Raw genomic sequence first — 23322 nt, forward strand, 5'->3', positions numbered from 1 at the left:
ATATCTGATATTGGATTGAGGGAATGCTTTGTCTGTTTCTGCCAGCTGTCTGTTGGTAAAATTCAGCCCTAAACCTAATAAAAAAGACTTGGACATAAGAGAAGGGTGTGATCTTGTGTCGTCAAACCTTGCAAGTGTGATATTCGATATCATGAAATAGTGGCAGGCAAATTGATGGAAAGATCAATAATATTAATTGATACCGTTGTAATGAGATTGTCTTTGTAACTGTATTTTTACAATATTATTTTCTTTTTAATTATTTTTTCAAAAATAAGTGCAATGTAGGGGAATTAGTTTTATTAAGGTTCGAGAAAAAGGTCCTCTTGAAATTATGATTATCTGCTTGTAGTATTATCCCTGCTGAAATGTACATATCCTGAATAGCTTGTGGCCCTTACACAACCATTTTCACCAATCAACACAAAATTCGGTAGATATGATAAGAATAACAGCATGAACAAGAAAACCCTCAAGAAACCTTGCTGACACACACTTCATACGTTTGGAAAATGATCTATTTTCCGAGTCCTTCTAACTTGCGGAATGAAAGGAACTCATGTGACTGCATTGTTCCATCTCCCATAAAGTTCATGAGAAAAACTGGGATGGAGGTCATCCAAACTGTGAACCTGTGCAAAGCCTATCACAGCCATCTTCAGACGAAAGGCGGACTACACCCTGAACCGGTCGTCAGGCACATATAGATAAAGACAACCATTCACATTTACACTGTCACTGAGTTGGAACTGAACCCACGTTGTCTGCACCAAAGGAAGGCGAGTGTACCACTACACCATCAGTGACCCTGTGTCATGAAGTCATTTAAGTGAATAAAGCAAATAATTTTTCTGTCGGAAAATTGAAATGGTGGCAGGTGTGTGCCAACTCCAACATCCATCCATCCATTTTCTGAGCCGTTTCTCCTCACTAGGGTCGCGGGCGTGCTGGAGCCTATCCCAGCTGTCATCGGGCAGGAGGCGGGGTACACCCTGAACTGGTTGCCAGCCAATCACAGGGCACATACAAACAAACAACCTTTCGCACTCACAGTCACACCTACGGGCAATTTAGAGTCTCCAATTAATGCATGTTTTTGGGATGTGGGAGGAAACCGGAGTGCCCGGAAAATACCCACGCAGGTACGGGGAGAACGTGCAAACTCCACACAGGCGGGGCCGGGGATTGAACCCGGGTCCTCAGAACTGTGAAGCTCTAACCAGTCGGCTATCGTGCCGCCAACTCCAACATATTATTTTTTATTTAATTTTATTTGATGTTCATGATCAGATTTTTTAAAAAATCAGAAGTTACTCACAAGTTACTCTTTACTTGAATAGTTTTTTCATTAAGTACTTTCTTACTTTTACGCAAGTAAATATTTGGATGACTAGTTTTTACTTTTGCTTGAGTCATATTATTCTAAAGTAACAGTACTTTTACTTGAGTACAATATTGGGCTACTCTACCCACCTCTGAATATATATTTTAAAAATAAACAAGCTTTTAAAACAAAAAAAGTGTCTTCAGATGTATTGACTCTCGGTTCACTCATAGCATTCCTTTGCAGGTATATTAATAAATAATATAATAAATAATAAAAAAAAGTACTTTGACTTTACTTAATTTGAACATCGGTTACCAATGATTAAAATCTGATTAACTAACATATTACATTCAGCAGGAGAAATAAGTATTAAAAACGTCACCATTTTTCTCATTACATATAGTATTTCCAAAGGCGCTATTGATGAAATTGATCTGTATGAAATCTGGTGAAATGTCATCAGATGTTGAGAATAACCCAAGTAATCCATACATACAAAGAAAGGAGAACAAATAAGATCAGATATTAAGATGTGTAATAATGTGAAATGACACAGGGAAAAAGTGTTGAACATGCCAACTGGTATTTATTTAATACTTTGTACAAACGCCTTTGTTTGCAATGACAGGTTCAAAGACGTCACCGGTATGGAGAAACTAGTCGCATGCATTGCTCTGGTGTGATTTTGGCCCATTCCTCCACACAAGCAGTCTTCAAATGTTGAAGGTTCCGTGGGCTTCTTTTATGGACCTTGAGTTTCAGTTCTTTCCATAGATTTTTGATTGGATTCAAGTCAGGTGATTGGCTGGGCCATTCTAGCAGCTTTATTTTTTTGTCTCTGAAGCCAATTAAGAGCTTCCTTGGCAGTATGTTTGGATCATTATGCTGCTGAAATGTCCACCCTCGTTTAATTTTCATCATCCTCATAAATCGCAGCAGATTTTTGTCAAGAATGTCTTGGTACATTTGCCCATTCATGCTTCCTTTAATAATGTGAAGTTTACCAGTACCATTTGCTGAAAAGCAGCCCCACACCATCAAGCTCCCACCTCCGAACTTCGCTGTTAGTATGGTGTTTTTCGGGTGATGTGCACTGCCATTTCTACTACAAACGTGGTGTGCATTATGGCATCCAAACAGTTACATTTTGCTCTCATCCGACCAGACTATATTCTCCCAAATGTTGTTCAGCAAACTTTAAACAAGCTTTGACATGCTTTTTTTCCCCCAGAAATGGGGTCTTACGTGATGAGCGTTCATACAGGCCATTTTGGCAGAGTGCATTACTCACTGTGTTCCTTGTGACAACAGTGCCTGCTAATTCCAGGTCTTTTTGAAGCTCTCCACAGGTGCTCCTTGGCTCTTGGACAACTCTTCTGATTATTCTTTGTACTCCTCTGTCAGAAACCTTGCACAGAACACCTGATCGAGACCAATTTATGGTGGTATGGTTGGCTTTCCACTTATTATTGCCCCAACCGTGCTCGTTGGAAGGTTCAGAAGCTTAGATATGCGCCTGTAATCAATGCCATCGTTGTTTTGCAACAATTACTTTGCGATGGTCTTGAGACAGCTCTCTGCTCTTACCCATCATGAGATGTGTCTTGACTCACACCTTGGCAATGAGACCTATTTGTAGGCCATCAATTAGGACTGAACCAGCTGATATTCATTTGCACTGACAAGGGGCTGGATTGCTGTATGGTTATTGTTAGATTTTCGGTTGTGTCTTGGATTGCCATGCCTTTTTGCACCTTGCCTTTTTTTCATGTGTTCAATACTTTTTCCCTGTGTCATTTCACATTATTACACACAACTTAATTTCTGAGCTTATTTGTTCTACTTTGTTTATATGTATGGGTTACTTGGGTTGTTCCCAACAGCTGGTGAAAGATTCACTTCAATATCACCTTTGGAAATATATTTAGTGAGAAAAATGGTGAAGTGCTAAATACTTATTTCAGGTGCTGTATGTATTACATTTGAGGAAAGAAGGCGGAAATTACATCCGTTTACCACATTTTAATCAAGTTCAAATGAAAATTAAGTACTACTTGAACGGAATGTCAAAGTTGGTTGGCCAATTGACCTAAAGATAGCTGAAACTGCCTATCAGAGATTGCCTATCTAGCTACAGTACATCCACTTCCCTATAAGTAAACATTAATGCTTCCCGTTATTGTTATTGCCAAATTAAAGGTACAGTTTTTGCTTTGGCACACATTTGACAGCCTGAAAATGTCTTTTCATGTTTTTATATACCCTTGGATTTCATATGTATATATTAATGTAGTTTAGTATAGTAAAAGATACCCATCAACATAACCTGAAAAGATGCAGCACAAAGCCGCAGAAGTCTGCAGTCTCTGTGGGGGAGACATATTTTTTACCTGTGACCCAGGTTTTCTATGAAATATTGAGTTTGGCCATCCAAAGATAGCCTCACTGTCATGCAAGCAGAGCGGCGACAGATGGCATCTTAAAGTGACATTCAGCCTTTTAGAAAATCCTTTTAGAAACTCCACCTTTGCATTCGTACATGTGAGAACACTTTTCAGTGGTCTATTTTATGGTACATGTCACAATGGCACAGAACTTCATTAAAATCTTGAGGAGAAACAACCTGAAAGTTATGCAAAAGTTAATAGAGCATCGGATTCTTGGCTGGGTTGCATCAAGAGGATTTAAATTGCTCACGGTGGCTTTAATTCAGATGAGTATTGAGTTTAATCATTTATACACAAGTTCGTAGAAACAGCTCTTGGTAGAATGCAGTGCAGTTGTACACCACGGCATATTACAACCACAATTGTAAACATATTGTCAATGTAGTGTCAAGCAAACCTGAGCCTTCTTTCAATGTATTTTTGGATTGGACCTCATTAGATTGTGCACGTGAACATAATGTTCTCACACCTCTATCATTAGCCTCTCTAAGCTTTTGCTATGCTAACAGAGCAAAACGGCCTACAGACATCTCATACACATTTGTTATTAGTAGTCCAACATGTGTTTGTTATATTAATGACCTGCCAAAGCCGAAAACATTTTTCTTTCTTGTGGCCAAGACACGCTTGAAGTGTTAGCCAGCTCGCTAATCTTCAGCTGGGCCTGTTTGATCACAATGTTGGCAAACAAGTGAAGTGACAAGCCCAGAAAATAGCACCCAAACAGCACATTCAGCATTGAAACCAGAAATTACATCTTTGAATATTATTAATACTGTAATTTAGCCCAGGTTACCATTGTTGACATGGGATTAGCATGTTGTTGCAGAATCCCGTGGACCTCAGTCGTTGCTGACCCTGCCAGAGCTGGCACATAGCCTCACCCTAAAGAAAGTCGAAACAAAGTCGATTTATAGCCAAAAAAAAAGTAGTAAGCATGCGGTGTCAAGGTCCACTTGTAATGGACTCATCCTGACGCTCCTTTAAACTCTATACCTGTATCGTGTCTTCTCTCCGAGGGCGCGAGGGCCTGTTCACAGCTTTAATTATTATTTGTATTGGTTTGTTTTAAAGGTCCTGATGGTGTAGTGGTACATTTCCTTGACTTCAGTGCAGGTGGTGTGGGTTCAGTTCCCACTCAGTGACAGTGTGAATTGTTGTGCATGTCTAAATGTGCCCTGCGACTGACTGGCGACCAGTTCAGGGTGTGGTCCGCCTTTTGCCAGCAGTCAGCTGGGATAAGCTCCTTCACCCCAAGACCCTGAACAGGATAAGCGGTATTGAGAATGGATGGATTTGAAAATAGCCACAAAAGCTCAGATTTTTTTATTCATATCACTTCCTCCTTCTAATGCCAACAACACGCCTGTGAATATTCTTGCTGATTGATCTGCAAATCAATATGTCTCTGTACGTATTTGTATGTGTACCCTTAAAACTACTGGTGTCTTTTTCAGCCCCAGAGGCCCCCCACACACACATGCATGCGCACACAGTTGAAGGGCCACTTTAACTGCTGAGGCGTACAGTCCTTTGATATAAGAGATGAGTAGGAAGACTTCCTTTCTCACACGCAGGGGTCACACACAAAAGTCCTTTTTTTAAATTATTATTATTATTATTATTTTGGACCAAATGGTGACTGTAAAGTTGATGTCAATAATTAGGACCTTCACAACCAAGTTCGATAAACTGATCAGGCTTTTTACACATAAAACTCCAGTAAACGTACAGTATATTGCTGCAAAGTATCGTGAAAACATCAGTGGCTCATGAAGAGCAGACCCATCAGTCCTAAATGTCTTTATCTCTATGTTCTCATATCGGTACTGTACTGATAACTAGTATCCACGTTAATTGAATGTCCCCAGTATTGCTTTAAGAATGCTGCACAATATCAGTTGCTCATGAATAGATGACTCATTTGTCACTGCAGACCTGAATATATATGCTCATATGTTCTAATATTGGTACTGATAAGCATCCATGTTAATTAGATGTCTCCAGCAATGCCTTACTTAATATTCCTGCAAAACATCACTGGTCCTCTGTGCATTACCCTTTTGACAAGTATGTGTGTGCATGTGAAAAAACATTTATCTTTTTGATTGTCCTGTGCGCTAAACATAAGACGAGCCCATTTCACATCTGGTGTCAGAATACACCAGCTGCCACTCCCACACACCAGCAAATGATAGACGGGAAGGAAATGTTCATCCCATCCCTGAGCTGACCTTAGGGGCCTTTTCAAAGAGCGCCCAACCCTTAACTCTTTTAATCATTGCTAAAGATCACCGGCAACACTGAGAAAACTAGTCAAAAACAAATGTTTTTAAATCACCAAGTGTAGAAAAACAAATGCTGTGAACTTTTTTTTTTTTTTTTTTTTTATAGTTAGATAAGTACTTTCTGCTTGCCTCCCCCATTCTCTGGTTCTTTGCATCATCCATTTCAAAACTTCTCACTCTCCTTCGTTTCGTCTGGCAGGCCAGACAGTGGCAGACTTGTGTTTTTATTAATTCATAGTAAAGTCGCTTCAAGTCTGCATGACCATTTTAGATCGTGCGTTTTTTTAAGGTGTTTTTTTTAAGTATGAAGCCGAGGGCCTTTGCCAGTTTGTTTCCCTTCAGCCGTCATTTCTTGTTCGACGTAACACAGTACAAATCTAAAAAAAAAAATGAACACTGTCATACAAAAAAATAGCAAGATCCAAAATGCACTTATTTACTGGGGGCACAGCTGTAGATAGTGAAAGGCGTCATTAGGGGGCAGGCCTTTATTTGTCCACACATATACAGTTAGTATTAAGAATAATATAAATTCATGTCAAGTGAAAGTAAAGCACAAATAAAAAAGGACTATGATGTGGAAATGCAAGCAGATTGGAAGCACGCTGGGTGCTGCTGTTTTGGTTAGCAAACACCTTCAAATGGGCTCAGCAGTTAATGTTCGTGTGTGAACAATTGCATCTATGAATTGAGATAATAAACACTTAGCTACCTGGTTTTTTTTGTCCGTCTGATGGGTGAAATGAGGCGTCCATATGAAGGTGTTTATTTGTCTGAAGTGGTTGACGCATCTCGTCTCATCGAGGGATGTGAACTATTTGAGTGTAATCGTACCTTACCTACACATTTGGAACAGTTTAAAACCGATGTTGGTCATTCCAATACAAATCTCATCAGAAATCCTGTATCCTTTTCTGCTCTCTAAATTGTGCGTTTACTTGACCCGCTGCGTTTGGTACCATTTTTTCAAAGAGTCAAGCTGCTCATTTTTCTCTGAGCTGGTTGTGTTACTGGTCTTGTTTTGGTAAAAACATCCTGGATGGTTCATGAGTGCCGGTGTCAAAGGTCAGTGTTTGGAGTAAAACTATATGAGCGGCCTGAGGGTGACTTGGACAGAGACAGATGGCTGGTTGCTGTGAGAACAGTATCTCAAAGGACCCCGCTAGGAAAACACAACAAACCACATAATGACTCGTTTTTCCTGTAGTGTTAAACTGACACATGACAATGCTCCAACAATCCATTTCTAATAGGGTATCCAAGCTAGAGGCTGTTAGTAATATATTATAGTTTCTGGCAGTTCTGGTGCACAATTTGTTTGCAGTTTGGGGTTTTGACAACTGATCTTTAGCGTACCACTTTCAGACACCCTTCTGATGTGATCAAAGATTATATTCATGCTTTCCTTTTTGTTAGCATCCCATGAACTGCTGGCTATACACTGCCATGCTGCCAAGCGTCCAATGAGCACCCAATCAGGAGCGCTCAATCAGGAGCGCCCAATCACGAGCGCCGAAACAGGACTGCCCAAACGGGAGTCCCCAATCAGGAGCGCCCGAACAGGAGCACTCAAATGAGAGCGACCAAACGGCAGCAAGCAATTATGAGCGTCCAAATGGGGTCATTCCATTAATTTACAGTTCTAAGGGCTGATGAAAAGAATAAACACTGCACAAGTGGAGTACAGACATACAGTATAGATTTCTGTAAGCTCTTTATTGACTAGATTCTGTGAAATACTCTATGCCACTAGAAACATTTCTGCTTAATTGTCATTTTATAATCTGTACACATCTTGTGAATATACACACACAGCTACTTTTTGGACACAAGATGGGTGGTTGGTCCAATCTGTCAAACAACACATTTGGTAATGTTTCCTTAGCTTCCATCTTTTACTGTAGATTATGTGAACAAGCATCAACACAAAAAAGGTTGTGATGCACTATGTGGACAAAAGGATTCAGAGGCACACAACTTAACCAGTTAAATAACCAATAAGAAGTTTGTTTGGGGAAGGCCCATCTCTGTTCCCTGTTAGTTCGGTCTGGAAGAACAAGGCCGTCAATCATGATTGGGATGAACAACAACAACAAAAAATAATCAAATAAACACGCAAAAAGTACAGTTATACAAGGAAAAGTTTGCCCAATTCCCATTTTCTTCACTTTTCACTTCTTGTAACGTGGAATGTGTCCCATTACTTTTGTCCATGTAGTGTCTCTGGTTAGTTGAGGTCAAAAAAAAAAACATAGCACGAGGTCATGTACAGCACAACAGCGATTAAAAGGTACACGACATGTTGTCAGTGATGAGTTCCTACCAGAGTGTCTGCACTAGTTCAAGTGATTCAGCATTCACGCACACGCATACACACACAGGAGCAGTGCCCTTATTAAAAAGCCATGGGCAGCCGGTGTAGCAGCGAGGGCAGTCTCAGTGCTTCATATCTTAATCATGATCGTAGCGGGCCAATCTCAGCTTCTGCTTCCATGTCCTCAGCGTCCCCCTCACTCTTCTTCCTCTATTCGGCACATGAAGACACCTCTGCGTTTTCAAATCTGGCATCATTTTGGTATGTCAAACATGAAAAACTAGATCTTGTTTTGTCCTCTCACCGTTGTTTTTCTGCTTTTAGGCAAGTCATTGAAACCCAAGTAAAACATTTTTCTGAGGACAAATCCATCAATCAACCCATTTTCTATACCACTTGTCCTCAATAGAGTGAACTGGAGCCAATCCCAGCTGCTTTTGGATAAAAGGTGGGGTGCACCGGCTAATTGCAGCGTAAAGACTCAGTCTACCTGCAACCTAGTTCCTCAAGTAGTGGCTGTCCCTCAAAATATAACATATAAATGCCTCCCTATTTATTTGGCTTCTTTTTATTTGACTTCAGAATACAAATGTATGGTAGCTGACTAACAAGGTGTGTCAGAAAGGTTCCAGGACAAAAGATATCCAGTATTTCAAACCCAAATTATGAGTTTTCCCGTTCAATGTAATTCCCCTTGAGTCCCATGCACTTTCGCAGCCTTCTTTGCCAAGCCTTCATGCACTCCAGCAAGGATTCTTCTGGGATTCTTCTTCATGTCATCTCTGTCTTCAAAACAGGTCCCCTTAAAAACCCTCTTAAAGTAAAGAGTAAAAAAAAAAAAAAAAACGCACAAAGTCAGGTCAGGTTAGGGTGAGAAGTAACATTCTTCTCGGCGAGGAACTGTCGGATGCCCAGGGCATTGTGAGTAGGCATCATCATGAAGCACCCCTAAGTTGTCCTGCCACAACTCTCGCCTCTCTCGCACACTCAACGAAGCAAACGCCGCAGGATATTTTCGTAGACGTACCGGTTGATAGCCTGGCCCCGTGCCGAGAACTCTCAGTAGACCATGTCCTTCACATCAAAAATGTGATCAACGTGACTTTGAGCTTTGACTGTCTAGCTTTCTTCTGCGTTTGCGACGTCAGACTCTTCCACTAAAGGCTATACCATTTGGTCTCTGTGTCGTACTCGAAGATCCCTAGCAAGTCCGGTCTCATTGTTCTCGTCATACCTCACACCGCTGATTGCTTGACAACCTGACATAGAGGATAGCCATGTGAAAAAAGTTCTATGGCTGCAGAGAGCTGAGCTCACAATTATACACTCCAGGGCAATTACATTGAAGGGGAAAACTCATAGTTTGTAGCTTGGGTTTGAAATACCTGTACTGTATATCTTTTGTGACACCAGTCTTGAAACCTTTCTGACACACCTCATAATTATCTCTGCTCATTGCGGTTATCATTGATACACAGATATGGAAGAGTTAACTTCCATATCGAAGCCCATTTTAACTCTGCTGCTAACCAAAGCAGCAGAATCTACCAGATCTATTTCACTTCCATCAAATGAATGATGTCAGTGAAAGAGTGAAAACCAACTCATGTTGTAAATAAGTTCCCTGGACAATATTAAAGATGATCTTATGTTATTGTCTTATTTGCATTCCGGTAGACTCCAACCTGTGGTTGCTCCGTAATAATAGTCATCCCATAGAACTTTTCATACAACCCATCTATTTTCGAGTGCTTTTCCTCATTTGGGTCACAGGTGAGCTGGAGCCGGGATACACAAACAAACAAGACACGCAGACAAACAAGCATCGACAGTCACATTCACACTTACGGACGCTCTAGACGCAGGGGTGTAAAACTCAAATTCACGGTGGGCCAAAATGAAAAAATGGGACAACGTCACGGGCCAAACTCAATATTTAATGAAAAATCACGTTTCCCTTCTCTGCAGAAATGTAGCGTTAACGTTTATCATATGACAACAAACTTAAATTTTGCTCAAACACTAAATCCGGAATAAATAAACTTTAATAGTATAAACATGAGAAATCAAATTTGCGATAAAAGACATTGGTATTTGTTTGTCGTTTTGTATTTAAATAAATAACATGAATTCTTCTGTCTCTCCATCTTCTATTTATCTATCTCCAACTATCTTTCTTTTTTCAAAGGTCAACAACAAAACAACCCAAAAAAATATGAATGTCGTTCAATAAAAATCCAAACTTCAAACTATTAACAGTCCCTGCCTAGGAGTTGATAAAGGGCATTAAAAAAACAACAACAATTCAATTATGCTATATTCTTTGTTACAGCCACGTTGCTCCACACAAGACAAACAAGTCTGTCTTTTACTTTAGTGAACAGATAATCAGCCTCCCACTTGGAAGTTAACCGTTTTCCATCTTTCGTTTGGCCATTTTTGGGTAGGGGAAGTGTAAATTCGCTCCAGGAGACTGGTAGCATAGTTGCTAACGACTGCAACAGAAAGGGAAGGTGCTAGACTGATGGGCCAACACACTAGCAAAGCATTCTGGAATTTGTAATATTAGTGGCGCTGTGCTATATAGTGGCGGGCCAGCTCTAATACACATTTGATATGGTCTTGTGGGCCCAATATAATTAGATCGTGGGCCAAATTTGACCCCTGGGCCTGAGTTTGACATATATGATCTAGAGTCTTCAATTAACCTAACATGCATGTTTCTGGAATGTGGGAGGAAGCCAGAATAACTGGAAAAAAACAATCGGGCCATAGTCGAACCCTCGACTCTGAGACAGACGTGCTCATCACTTTTCCACCGTGCTGCTTGTTATTCCTCCTTACATTAATTGTTAAATACTGGTCATTTTGTTCAATATCAACAGGGTTTACGATATAATGTTTTGTGGGTACGAATCGCACGCAATGAACTAGTGCACAATCCAACCACAGGAGTAAAGGTATGGGATTGTTCTGTTTTTCTAACTGTTTTTCATTTGATAATTTTTTTATTTTTGGCATGCACTTTCCATACAAACATTTTCTGTAACTATTCATGCGCATATACACTAGGTTAGTTGTAGAGACTGTGTGATCCGACTCGCGTTAGTCGTAGTCGTATGAACAGCACTCCCTATATTTCCCAAATCACCTTTTTATTTATTTATTTACAAATAAAGGACGCCCAACATCTGCCTCGAAATCTCCAGCCACTATCTGTGGAAATACGGTTCAAATAGTGAATGTAAAAATGTTGTGGGTTAAAATCTCAACTTCTTTGCAAAATGATAACAATAGTGTGCAGCCAATCAAGTTGAGAACAGAGTCAAAGTACAGCCAGAAGAGCAATAGAATAAAGGGAGCGCTGGACAAAAGGGTAAGTATATGAGGTCATATTAGAGAGAGAGAAAAAAGGTGAGTAGGTGTGAGTGAGTGGTGAATGATGGACAAAAAGAGGAAGCAAAGAAAAAAAATTCTGTGGACAAAAAAAGGAGACAAGTGATCGGTTGTGAAATGTTAAAGACATGCACGCGCACACACACACACGCACACTGACCCAAGTGGCTGTCCTTTTGCTGAACCTCCACACACATACATATCAACACAAATGGCGTTCAGGTTCAGGACACCCCCTTGGGATGAGCTGTCATCGCCATGGCTACAGTCTGAGTTCAGCGTTAGGGCAGAAAACACATACACACACACACACACACAAACTAACACACGCTAAACCCACACGCATTGCATCTACTGTCCAGCTACACATGCTTGTGATAAACGCTAACATGTAATTTCTGTGCACGTGAGGTCTTTCCCACTATTTCTCTCTGTTTCCGGTCAGTCTCTTAGGGAATCTGTCCCTTCTTTAGTTGATTCTTCGATACTTCCTGTGCCAGAGTGCGGTCGGCAGGTTCTGGCATCCCTGGTACCATCGTCGCATCTCGCTGTCTGTCAGTGGTGGTGTGGCGTTGCATGGAGCTCCTGCCATGGTGATGTTTAAGAGGTCGGCCCACTGGTCCAGCAGGTGGGAAGCACCCGCACTCTGCAATCAGGTTGTTCGTATTGTTATAAGGAAAATTTCGGTGGGCTTGAAATTGAAGGTTTCCTTGAAAATAGTGTACGAATGATGAGAGCCATAACACCAAATATATAACGAATTGAGGACTGTAATATTTGTTGACATATCAAAGCATGTTAAAAAAAAAAAAAAAAAAAAACTTAAAGTAGTAGTAGTAATAGTAAACAAGTTATTCTCAACTGGTGAGTCAAGAAGCCATTGTGGGTGGGTCTCAGACAGGTAGTAGAGAGACATAATTTAAACTGTAAAAACTGTTAGTTGCTTTAGTCTGCAGCCTTCCTAAAAACGAGGCCACAATATTGATATTGATGTTGAAAATATGATATTCACATGTTTTCAAAGGCTATTTTTGAACAATGTATGTCCTTAATTTTTCCTACAATCTGTAATAGTGGTTCGCGACTTGGCAACAATAGAAAAATGCATGTCCAGGGTGACAACAGTTGAGAACCAATGTTCTAATCCAATGATGTTACGTATCATTACTTTTCTTTTTCTGATCATTCAGAAAACGTCTGATGAAAAAAAAGGGAAAAGTGTTCCACGTAAGCTTTCTTTGACTAACTCTGTTGAGAGGTGTATAGCTTGTCTCAATAAAATACCTTCTCCAGGTGGTCCAGCAAGCAGGTTGACGGTCCAATGTGAGCCCAGCTGCCGTCCTCCCAGCCCGTACTCACCCTCTGGCTCTGGTAGTTATGCGTCTGCATTTTCTGGCTCTGGATCAGAACTACATTGAGATGTTTCTGGGAGCCTCGCAGCCTTTTGAACAGAACGCCGCTGTAGCTCTGATCCACGAACAACAAAACACGAGTTGCCCTGCAGCCGGCCAGATCAGTCAACAGCTCGCTGACTGAGTAGCGCTCCTTCAGATCAGCCTTGAAAGGAGAAACAGGTAATTGTGAACAGATTAAAGTCTTTAGTTGCTCAGTGTTCGGCCGTGATCTGATCAACAACTGTATCTGGTTTTGTGTCTCCCTCTATCTTACAATGCCATTGAGGTTGGCGTCCCACAGTAGCATGGTGCCGTCGTTGCGCGTGGGCGAGTTCAGGTAGAGTACCAGTGAGTCGGCGCAGTGCTGTTTCCTACAGACATATGACACATGGTTACGGATCACCGCCTTCTCCGTGGCTGGGTGGGCACCATCCAGGTCTTCTGCAGTGGAAGAACATGGACAAAGAAGTTACCTACACTGTCACATTTAGAATGAAATAATATTAATGGCTCTTTGAAGTCTTACCTGGAATGTGACCACTGCTGGCAAAGAAGGTCTTGATATGGTCTTTGTGGAAACCGTTGATCCGGAGCATTCTGTAAAACCTCTGAAGATTCTGCAAATGTCGCTGGAATGTCATCTGTTCCCGCCAACCCCCTGACACAAACAAACAAAACTGTCACCTGATCTATCAAAGAATTGTGCTTTCAACAACTTTCTGTTAGGCACTGAGGCGAAAACCATGTGGTTGACTTGGCAACAGTCCACAGATTTGTTTCCACATTGTTAACCCATACCAGAGATAAGCACAGCATGGTCGCATGTCTGGTAAAGGCGGCAGGAGAGGTGAGTGGCCAATGGCTGCTGGTGACAACGTCTGGTGTTTTTGTTCAGCTCACAGCTGGAGATGGGCAAACTGGGGGACCCCATTGGTACTGATTGAGGGCACCTGGAAAATTCTGCATGATCTGTTGAAAACAAGGATATGAGATGACTTCAAAATGACACATGAACATATTCCTGACATCAGGCTCTAGCGCGTTGAAACTCACCTACACATCTGAGCCTCTGGGTCCGGTTGCCATCTCCAACTCCGACTACCAATGGGAGAAAGTGGACCTCACAGAGTCGTCCACTGACCGGACTGCTAATAGTACCCCCGCGTGGAGCTCCGCCCAGCAGCCAGCTGTGCCCATGACCCATAAGCCTCTCTGGCCCGGCCTGCTGACGCTTCAGCTGGTTCTGACAGCGACCTTTCAAGGCCTGAGTCAAGCACTCCTCTCCTGAAGGTGCAGACACAGAGCACAGATTTTTCAAAAAGTTCTTGAAACTTTTGTAATTGGATGATGAGCATAGTTGCTTTGTAAGAACCATTTCTAAGGACCTATGACTTTCAAGTCAAGGTCATGCAGGTTATGGCTGAAGTCAAGGGTGACAGAGCATTTCTTCTTCATTCAGGCCAATTTTCATTCAGGAAGTGTTGTCAGAAATTACTTTACACAAAACCCTACATTTCTTGTTTGTGACAAAAATAGTACTATAGGTCCATCCATCCATTCTTCCATCTATCCAACCCTCCATCCACTCACCCATTTCCTATGCTGCTTATCCTTTGGGTCACAGGAGGAGCTGGAGCTTATCCCAGATGACTTGAAAAGGGGAAAGGTAGACCAGATCGCCAGGCAGAGTGATTGTGAAGAGCTATGTGAACTACTCTTCATTACAGTCTCTCAGGTTTGAGTAAGAGGTTCCTTTCGCAGTAGGATTGTCCCATTTGTGGATCCTCAGGTGGCTGTGGAGGCCAATCCTTGATCCACGTATATTGCTGCAGTGTGGGTATGGGAAGGTTGAAGTAGTGGGTGGCTGTGGAGTCTTTTCCTGTCTGTCCTTTCGGTATTGCCGCTTTGCCTCTGTCCATCTGAGTTTTTGTTGCATTATGATGGAAGTGATGCTCGGCATGTTTGTTTCCTCCTTTTTGGATTTCTTTCCCTCAAAGACTTTTTGTACTCAATTTTCCTATTCAGGAAAGACTGACTATTTTATCCTGTGAAGCACTTTGTTCGCTCTCCCTGATGGCCTCATATCTGTTGTGATGGGCATTTATTCAAACCACCAAAAAGCACAAGGTTGCATGCTGTCAACTCATGAGCAACTTTTGACTTGCATGCCTCAAATGGACAAGGACGCTGCAAAATTTGAGACTCAATATAAGATTCATAGGAAAAAAACAACTTTGACAATGATAACGCTGCTGATAATAATATTTATTAATAATACAAGTGGTTACCTTATTTAGCTGTACTATAAGTGGGGCCACAGCATTGTACAATGCTGCAAACTACAACCACAACTAAAATCACATTCAATTAATACCTTTTTAAGACGGCGTTTGTAATAAAGCTCTTGTTGTGCATCTGATTAGATACAGTTGTACACAACGTTGCAGTAGTTGAGTGTATAAATATGTACTGAATGTGTATAACCGCCCCAGTGAAGAAAATGTCTTGCAGAAAGCAATGAGCTATAAAAGGGTGCTTTAAGCATCCCCAACTTTCACTGTCTCTTCTGCTTCAGTTAAAGACAGAATTGCTTTCTCGAACGCACTAAATAAAACACTCGCAGGCTCTGCCACCTTTGGAATACCACTACTACTGTAACTATTGCAACAACTTGCCATTTATAAGACCGTACAGTAGGCTAACATTATTAAGAAATTGTACCATTTTAACAGTAAATATAATGCTGCAGCCTATTATTTCAAAGGTTTTAAGTGTGCGTGATTAATTATGATGGTGAACACATTCTAACTATTCCATGATGATGGTTGACTTCCAAATCTCATTTCAAATCAGAAATATTGTCAAGTTTCAGGGTTGTACTGTCACATCATAAAACCTAACCCTCATCTTAACCCTAACCCCGACAGTGCAGACAATAAGTAACATTTTGTCATGTCAAACTATTATACAAGTACAAAAATAAACGAACTATCCATCCATTCATCCATTTTCTGTACCGCTTATCCTCACAAGGGTCACGGGCGTACTGGAGCCTATCCCAGCTATCTGCGGGGAACACCATGAACTGGTCGCCAGGCAGTTGCAGGGCACATATAAACAAACAACCATTCGCACTCACAGTCACACCTACGGGCAATGTAGAGTCTTCAATTAACCTACCATACATGTCTTTGGGATGTGGGAGGAAACTGGAGTGCCCGGAGAAAACCAATGCAGGCACGGGGAGAACATGCAAACTACACACAGGCGAGGCCGGGATTTGAAACCCGGCCCTCAGAACCGTGAGGCGGACGTGCTAACCAGTCGCCCACCGTGCCTCCATAAACTAACTAATAAATGTTACTTTATTTTAGTTTTATTATAAACTAACTATCCCTCCATCCATCCATTTTCTGAGCCGCTTCTCCTCACTAGGGTCGCGGGCGTGCTGTAGCCTATCCCAGCTGTCATCGGGCAGGAGGCGGGGTACACCCTGAACTGGTTGCCAGCCAATCGCAGGGCACATAGGAACAAACAACCATTCGCACTCACAGTCATGCCTACGGGCAATTTAGAGTCTCCAATTAATGCATGTTTTTGGGATGTGGGAGGAAACCGGAGTGCCCGGAGAAAACCCGCGCAGGCACGGGGAGAACATGCAAACTCCACTCATGCGGGGCCGGGGATTGAACCCAGGTCCTCAGAACTGTGAGGCTGACGCTCTAACCAGTCGTGCACCGTGCCGATAAACTAACTAATAAATCTAAAATAAAGTAAAACAAGTCACATTTTGAACACACGTGCTTGAGACATAATGGAGAGGGAACAGGAAGGTGTTTTCAGAGTCATATTATCAAGTGGAATTTCATCAAAATCGCTGCGATTAAAAAAAGCTTCGTCATATTCAATGAATTGTATCACTCACATTTTACTGTACACCCAGAGGCAGAGCCTTTCTTATGTTGCAGTAAGTTTAATTTTTGATTTGTACCCTTCTACTGTGGCACAAAAAGCAAAAGAACAAGAAAACCACTTTTGTGGAAGGGTGTGACTTGGACCAAAGAAAAAGATGAGGAGCCGAGATTTTTACTTTTGTAGCTACATATATGCAGCCATTCGGTATCTCTGAAAGATCTGGCTTTGGTGGAGATCTGCACTTTACTGAGTGCCATTCTAATTTGTGTTTAATCCAAACTAGATGGAGCTGAAACGCAATCAACTAGACTCACCCAGGTAAATGCCATCCAGGTGGGAGCATCTCTTCTTTGTCACGTTGAGGTCCACGTAGAAAAGGCCAACCGGGTGTCCAAAGTTCTCGCCTGGACTCGGGTCCAGCACCAGCACCGCGTCGTGGGTCATGGAGGCAGGTAAAGGCGGTTGGTACCTGTGGCGGCTCTCCCTCCCGTTCACCATTGGGCTGATGCTGAAAGCACCCCGGAATTTGGAGCTGATCATCCCATTGGAGGAGTAAGAGTCCGGGAGGATGGCCAGAACTTTGTCAGAGGCACCTGGGTCACAAAGTAGATCAATCATGTTCATCCATCCATTTTCTATGCAGCTTCTCCTGTACAGAGTCACAGGGAGCTGGAACCTACTGGGATCTGCCAGTTGTTTGTAATACTGTACACATACCAGAGGTGTTTTAATGCGAAATTTGAACATGACCTGAGTGTGTCCCATGCACAAAAATCCGTTCAAAATTCAAAAAACATTTTTGTCATACGAGTGGGTGTCCAGAAAATGCCCCTCTGACAACTACTTCTGTTTGACCCACGTTTGTCACCGCTTTGTCCATATTTGGCTATGTCTGCCCCCTTTCATTTGATTGGTTGCCTCCGTGTAGAAGACCTACTTGTGAGAACACGCGTGTTTGTCATGTTGACAGCGCTGGCTCGGGAGCAGAGAGGTAGGTGGAGATCTTTACTGGTAATCTAGATAAGGTTGAGCAATTCGAATTACCTAATTTCAGAAAAAAAATCTGCAACTCAGGAATGCGTGGATGATTTTAATTCATATTTCACGTTTACTGAGGCCCCATAGAGACAATATTGTTTCCCGAGTACTAGAAAAAGTTGATTTGGTTTAAAAAAAAAAAAAGGGAAAAAAAGCACCTTTAATTGTTCCATACATTTTATACAATTTTATTTTATATTGGCTTGTATGGATGTTACAGTACAGTATACAGTAACCCAAATTTCCCATGAATCCCCTTAAGAGAAAGCACGACTTCTGAGAAAGCACGGCCTGCCACCGGAGCTGCTGAGACAGTTCTACACAGCAGCCATCGAATCAGTCCTGTGTTCTTCCATCACAGTCTGGTTTGGTGCTGCTACAAAAAAGGACAAACTCCGACTGCAACGGACAATCAAAACTGCTGAAAGGATTGTCGGTACCCACCTACCCACCCTTGAGGACTTGCACGCTGCCAGAACTAAGACAAGGGCGTGCAAAATCCTCTCGGACCGTCTGCACCCCGGTCACCAGCTCTTCCGGCTCCTTCCCTCAGGTAGGCGCTACCGATCAACGCAAACTAGAACTAGTAGACATTCCAACAGCTTCTTCCCTCCTGCGATCAACTTCTTAAACACCTAACCTATAATTCCATTACAACAAGCTGGCAATTTTTTGACTTGAGGTCGTTGTCACATTTCTGTGGGGCCAATTATGTATTACTCGTGCATTCACTGTAGTTGTCTCGCCTTGCTGCACTATTTGCATATACGGGCCACTCATGCCAGAATAGCATCTGCTCCATTTGCACACTGATTGAGGAGTATCTGTAACATTTGCACAACCAACATTGTCCCAGATGATCGCACTACTCGTCACTTTAAACCGCATACACTCCTTGAAGTCTCGGCGCCCTTTGCACAATGGTCATTGCACCGGACTATTGCAATATTAGTTATTCGAACTGCTCTAAGTGCTAGAGGACTCTGCATCTTTTTGCACAATTGTTTTTTGTCAATGTCTTTATGTCCCCAAAGTGTTCTGTAAATTGACTGTCTGTTGTACTAGAGCGGCTCCAACTACCGGAGACAAATTCCTTGTGTGTTTTGGAGATACTTGGCAAATAAAGATGATTATGATTCTGATTCTGATTCTGAAATGCATATACCTTGACTGTCCAATGAGCAGCATGTACTGTATCACCAAAGTGTGTGAGTTGTTTTTCTTGAGAAAAGCAAACCTTTTTATTGGGCAACAAAATATTCTCATGAATTCCTATTTGAAGCAACCAACTGAATATTTCCAAAATTACCCCAGCTACACTTCAACATGTAGAAAGTTACCAGAAATGTATGCTGTTTTCCATGCCCTTTCAACCCTTGAAGGTATTCAACATGTCTGTTGTGTATTTACTAATTGAGATGCATTACATTTGCTGTACAGTATGTGTACTAGATGATTAGTGCTTTTTTAATTTAAATAACTAAACAATTCAGTACAGTATCTATTAATATTTTATTAAATTAGGTAAGTGACAGTGAAGTCAGCTCGCACCATCCGTCTTCTGTGATGTGGCAAAATTATTTACATTAAAAAAATATATATATTAAGAAATGATTTACTTTAAAACTGTTATTCCAACCAAAAACAGTGAATTAACAGTTTATTTATTTCACATTCACTTTAAGATTCTAGTACATGAATAAATAAATGGTGTGGAAGAAAACCCTAACATTAGCCTAAGCCCGAACCAACCACTAAAGCGTTTTAAACCCTATTTTGAAACAAAAACACTGTCATGAAACCCTAATTTGATTCCCTAACTTGAAACTCTAATTTGAAACCTGTTTACCCTATCTTGAAACCCTACTTTCAAACCCTAACCAAAATACAAACTCAAAGCGTCACCCCTGTTTTAAAACCATAATTTGGATCCCTAACATTGAAACCCGAACTGGGTCTTGAAACCCTACTTGGAAACCCTATCCTGGTCTTGAAACCCTAATTTGAAACATTTACCTTGGTTTGAAACCCTACTTTGAAACCCTAATCCTAGTTTAAAACTAACCTAAATCTGAAACCCTAACTCTGGTGTTACCCTAAAAAAAAACACTAACCCAGACACTAAATCCAGTCCTGAAACCCTGATTTGTATCCCTAACATTGAAACCCTAACCCTGTTTTAAAAGCTGTATTTGTGAACCCCAACCCATGCTTTAAACCCCCATTTGAATTTTTTACACCGTCTTAAAACCCTACTTTGAAAGCCTAATTTTAGTTTAACACCCTAACCTTTATCTGAAACCCTAATCCTGTCTTGAAACCCTATTTTGAAACCCTGTTTCAAGACCCTAAATTGAAATCCTAATCCTTTGTTGAAAACCAAACCCACCTTAAAAACCCTACTTTGTAACTCAACCTTCACACCCTAACCCTGGTTTGAGACACTAATTTGAAACTAATTTGGTCTTCCCAAACATCTTCCATTTCGCTCTTAGGAACCTTAAGTGTAGCAGATTTTTTTTTTTTGTAACCTTGGCCAGATCTGTGCATTGCCACAATTCTGTCTCTGAGCTCTTCAGGCAGTTCCTTTGACCTCGTGATTCTCATTTGCTCTGACATGCACTGTGAGCTGTAAGGTCTTATATAGACAGGTGTGTGCAATCAGTATAATCAAACACAGCTGGATTCTAATGAAGGTGTGGAACTATCTCAAGGATGATCAGAAGAAATGGACAGCACCCGAGTTAAATATATGAGTGTCACAGCAAAAGGGTCTGAATACTTAGGGCTGTGTGATACGTCAGTCTTTTTTTAATAAATCTGCAAACATTTCAACAATTCAATTCAGTCAATATGGGGTGCTGTGTGTACATTAATTAGGGAAATAATGAACTTAAATGATTTTAGCAAATGGCTGCAGTATAACATCCATCCATCCATCCATCCATTTTCTGAGCCGCTTCTCCTCACTAGGGTCGCGGGCGTGCTGGAGCCTATCCCAGCTGTCATCGGGCAGGAGGCGGGGTACACCCTGAACTGGTTGCCAGCCAATCGCAGGGCACATATAAACAAACAACCATTCGCACTCACAGTCACACCTACGGGCAATTTAGAGTCTCCAATTAATGCATGTTTTTGGGATGTGGGAGGAAACCGGAGTCCCCGGAGAAAACCCACGCAGGCACGGGGAGAACATGCAAACTCCACACAGGCGGGGCCGGGGATTGAACCCGGGTCCTCAGAACTGTGAGGCTGACGCTCTAACCAGTCGGCCACCGTGCCGCGGCAGTATAACAAAGAGTGAAAAATGGAACGGGGTCTGAATACTTTTCGTACCCACTGTATATCAAAGGTGTGACCTTTGATCTCTCACCTGCAGTGGCAGTGTGCGGTTCAGAGGCGTAGACCGCCACAGTGGAGGGAGGCAGGTGTGCGAGACGCCGGCACTCGGTCTCGGAGTGAGAGGCGGAGCGGAGGCAGCGGTCCAGCTGGTCCCACTGCAGGGACTGCAGGCCCGAGCGCACCCAGCGCTCCAGCTGCAGCTGGGGCACGCCTTTTGCCATCAACGCCACTGCTGCCAAGTGGAGGATGAAGATGAGGAAAGGATGTTTCATTTTCCCAGTCAGCTTCTTCTGGTTCTTGATTTCTTATGTTGTCTTTTTTTCAGATCACTTTCTATTGTTGCTCTCCTCTTTTGTCACCCCTTTCTCACTTTAACTTTGTTATTCCCTCTCCTTTTCCCTTTAAATAATCATTTTGTGTTTTTACTCATCCATTTTAAAACTGGTTCCTTGGGATTTCACCTTGTTTACTAGATCCTCAGTGTGGCTAATTTTTCTCCGAATACAAGTTCCTTACTTTTGCTGTTTTCCAAAGTGGGATTCCTGCATCCCTTTTGATCCTTTGAAATCTCCTTTTTGTCTTCCACTTTCCTTTTTCCCATCTATAGGTGTAAACATTGATTCAGATATATTTCATACAAGATATTTGGATAGTTTTTAGTGTCTTTTTCTTCTTTGAGAAACCACAAACAAAAATGTTTTTCTTCCTTTAGCTTCTTTTATATCTTTGTCTTTATTCTTCTTTTCTCCTGGATGTTGAAGACAAAATTGTGTTCCATAGTCATTCCAGCACAGGACAAAAAGTGCTTTTTCTTTTGCCTTAAATGAAAAGATGTTCCCTTTTCAGTGATATTCCTGTCAGGCTCATAAGTTAAAAGATCATCCAGGAGGAAGACAATTCAATTTTTCATCTTCTCCTCTTTCTCGTCCTGCTCACTCTTGGCTCTCAGTGACTGGACTGTAGCGGCTCTTCAACCGCCTCTTTATTTCTCGCTCTCTCTCTTGCAAGGTTGGGCATGCTGGGAAAGAGAAAGAGGGGAGGAGATAACAGAAAGAGGGGGAAGGAAGGGAAGGCTGATGGCGAAAGGTGAGAGGGAAAAGAGGGAAGAAAGGCAAGTGGGAGGTAGACCAGATGGGATGAAGGATGGAGCAGAGGACAGAGAAGTTGCGGGAAGAAGGGAAGTAAAAAGACTCAACACTGTTGAGAATAGACTAGAATAGAGACCATGGATAGCATGCCTGCCTCACAATTCTGAGGTTCAGGGTTCAAAAGTGGGCTACGGCCTTTCTTGTGCGGAGTTTGCATGTTCTCTTCCTCCGCTTCCTCACACGTTTCAAAAATATGATTGATTAGGTTGATTGATTAAAGAGTCAATTGCTAATGGTTGTTTGTCTACCCTGTGATTGGCTGGCGACCAGTCCAGTGTGTACCCCACCTCTCGCCCCAAAATCAGATGGGATAGGCTCCAGCTAAGCCTAATGAGGTTAAGTCGTGAAAATGGTGTGGAAAATGTATACTGAATTGTGTTATACACTGCTTTGAAGTTTGTCTACTACTGCTGGAATCAGGAACCCATAGTTCATGGAGAAATATGGACTTAAAGATTGGAGATAGCTGGATGTAAATTGTGGCACTGTAATGAAGGAAAGTGGCACTCAAGGAATAATAATAATAATAATAACGTTTTTAAAGTGTTTTCATTACTAATACTTTTTTAGGCCATGTAAAGAGGAAAAGAAAAAAGAGAATGATAATTGGTAAAAAAAAAAAAAAAAAATTAAAATGTAAGAAAAACATTTTTTAAAAGTATACACAAAGGTGCTACTGGACACGTTTTATATATAAATATAGGGTGTATATT

The 23322-nt window shown here is 41.6% G+C and overlaps 1 protein-coding gene and 1 long non-coding RNA gene across 2 annotated transcripts; one reads left to right on the forward strand and one right to left on the reverse strand.

Moving 5' to 3' along the window:
* Window positions 1–7753: 7753 nt before the first annotated feature.
* si:ch211-67e16.11 (uncharacterized) lies at window positions 7754–22460 on the reverse strand. Its single transcript, XM_061692409.1, has 8 exons — window positions 21493–22460; window positions 17396–17674; window positions 14220–14450; window positions 13965–14135; window positions 13693–13824; window positions 13441–13607; window positions 13057–13329; window positions 7754–12418 (listed from the first exon to the last, which is right to left on the reverse strand). The coding sequence occupies exons 1-8, from the start codon at window positions 21731–21733 to the stop codon at window positions 12242–12244; spliced, it is 1671 nt and encodes a 556-aa protein (XP_061548393.1). The 5' UTR covers window positions 21734–22460; the 3' UTR covers window positions 7754–12241.
* Window positions 11144–18563, forward strand: LOC133410838 (uncharacterized). The gene is made up of 3 exons (XR_009769586.1): window positions 11144–12999; window positions 13066–13346; window positions 17365–18563. It is a non-coding gene; the product is annotated as an uncharacterized LOC133410838 (long non-coding RNA).
* Window positions 22461–23322: the final 862 nt, after the last annotated feature.

Source organism: Phycodurus eques, chromosome 12, assembly GCF_024500275.1.
Source record: "Phycodurus eques isolate BA_2022a chromosome 12, UOR_Pequ_1.1, whole genome shotgun sequence".
Classification (NCBI taxonomy): Eukaryota; Metazoa; Chordata; class Actinopteri; order Syngnathiformes; family Syngnathidae; genus Phycodurus; species Phycodurus eques.

Excerpts from the sequence above, each read along its gene's own strand:
- si:ch211-67e16.11 (XM_061692409.1), bottom strand. The coding sequence starts at position 21,733 with ATGAAACATCCTTTCCTCATCTTCATCCTCCACTTGGCAGCAGTGGCG. Across the intron at positions 17,675-21,492 it reads ACCGCACACTGCCACTGCAG|GTGCCTCTGACAAAGTTCTG; the intron begins GTGAGAGATCAA and ends TTTGTGACCCAG. Across the intron at positions 13,330-13,440 it reads ACGCCAACCTCAATGGCATT|GCTGATCTGAAGGAGCGCTA; the intron begins GTAAGATAGAGG and ends TCTCCTTTCAAG.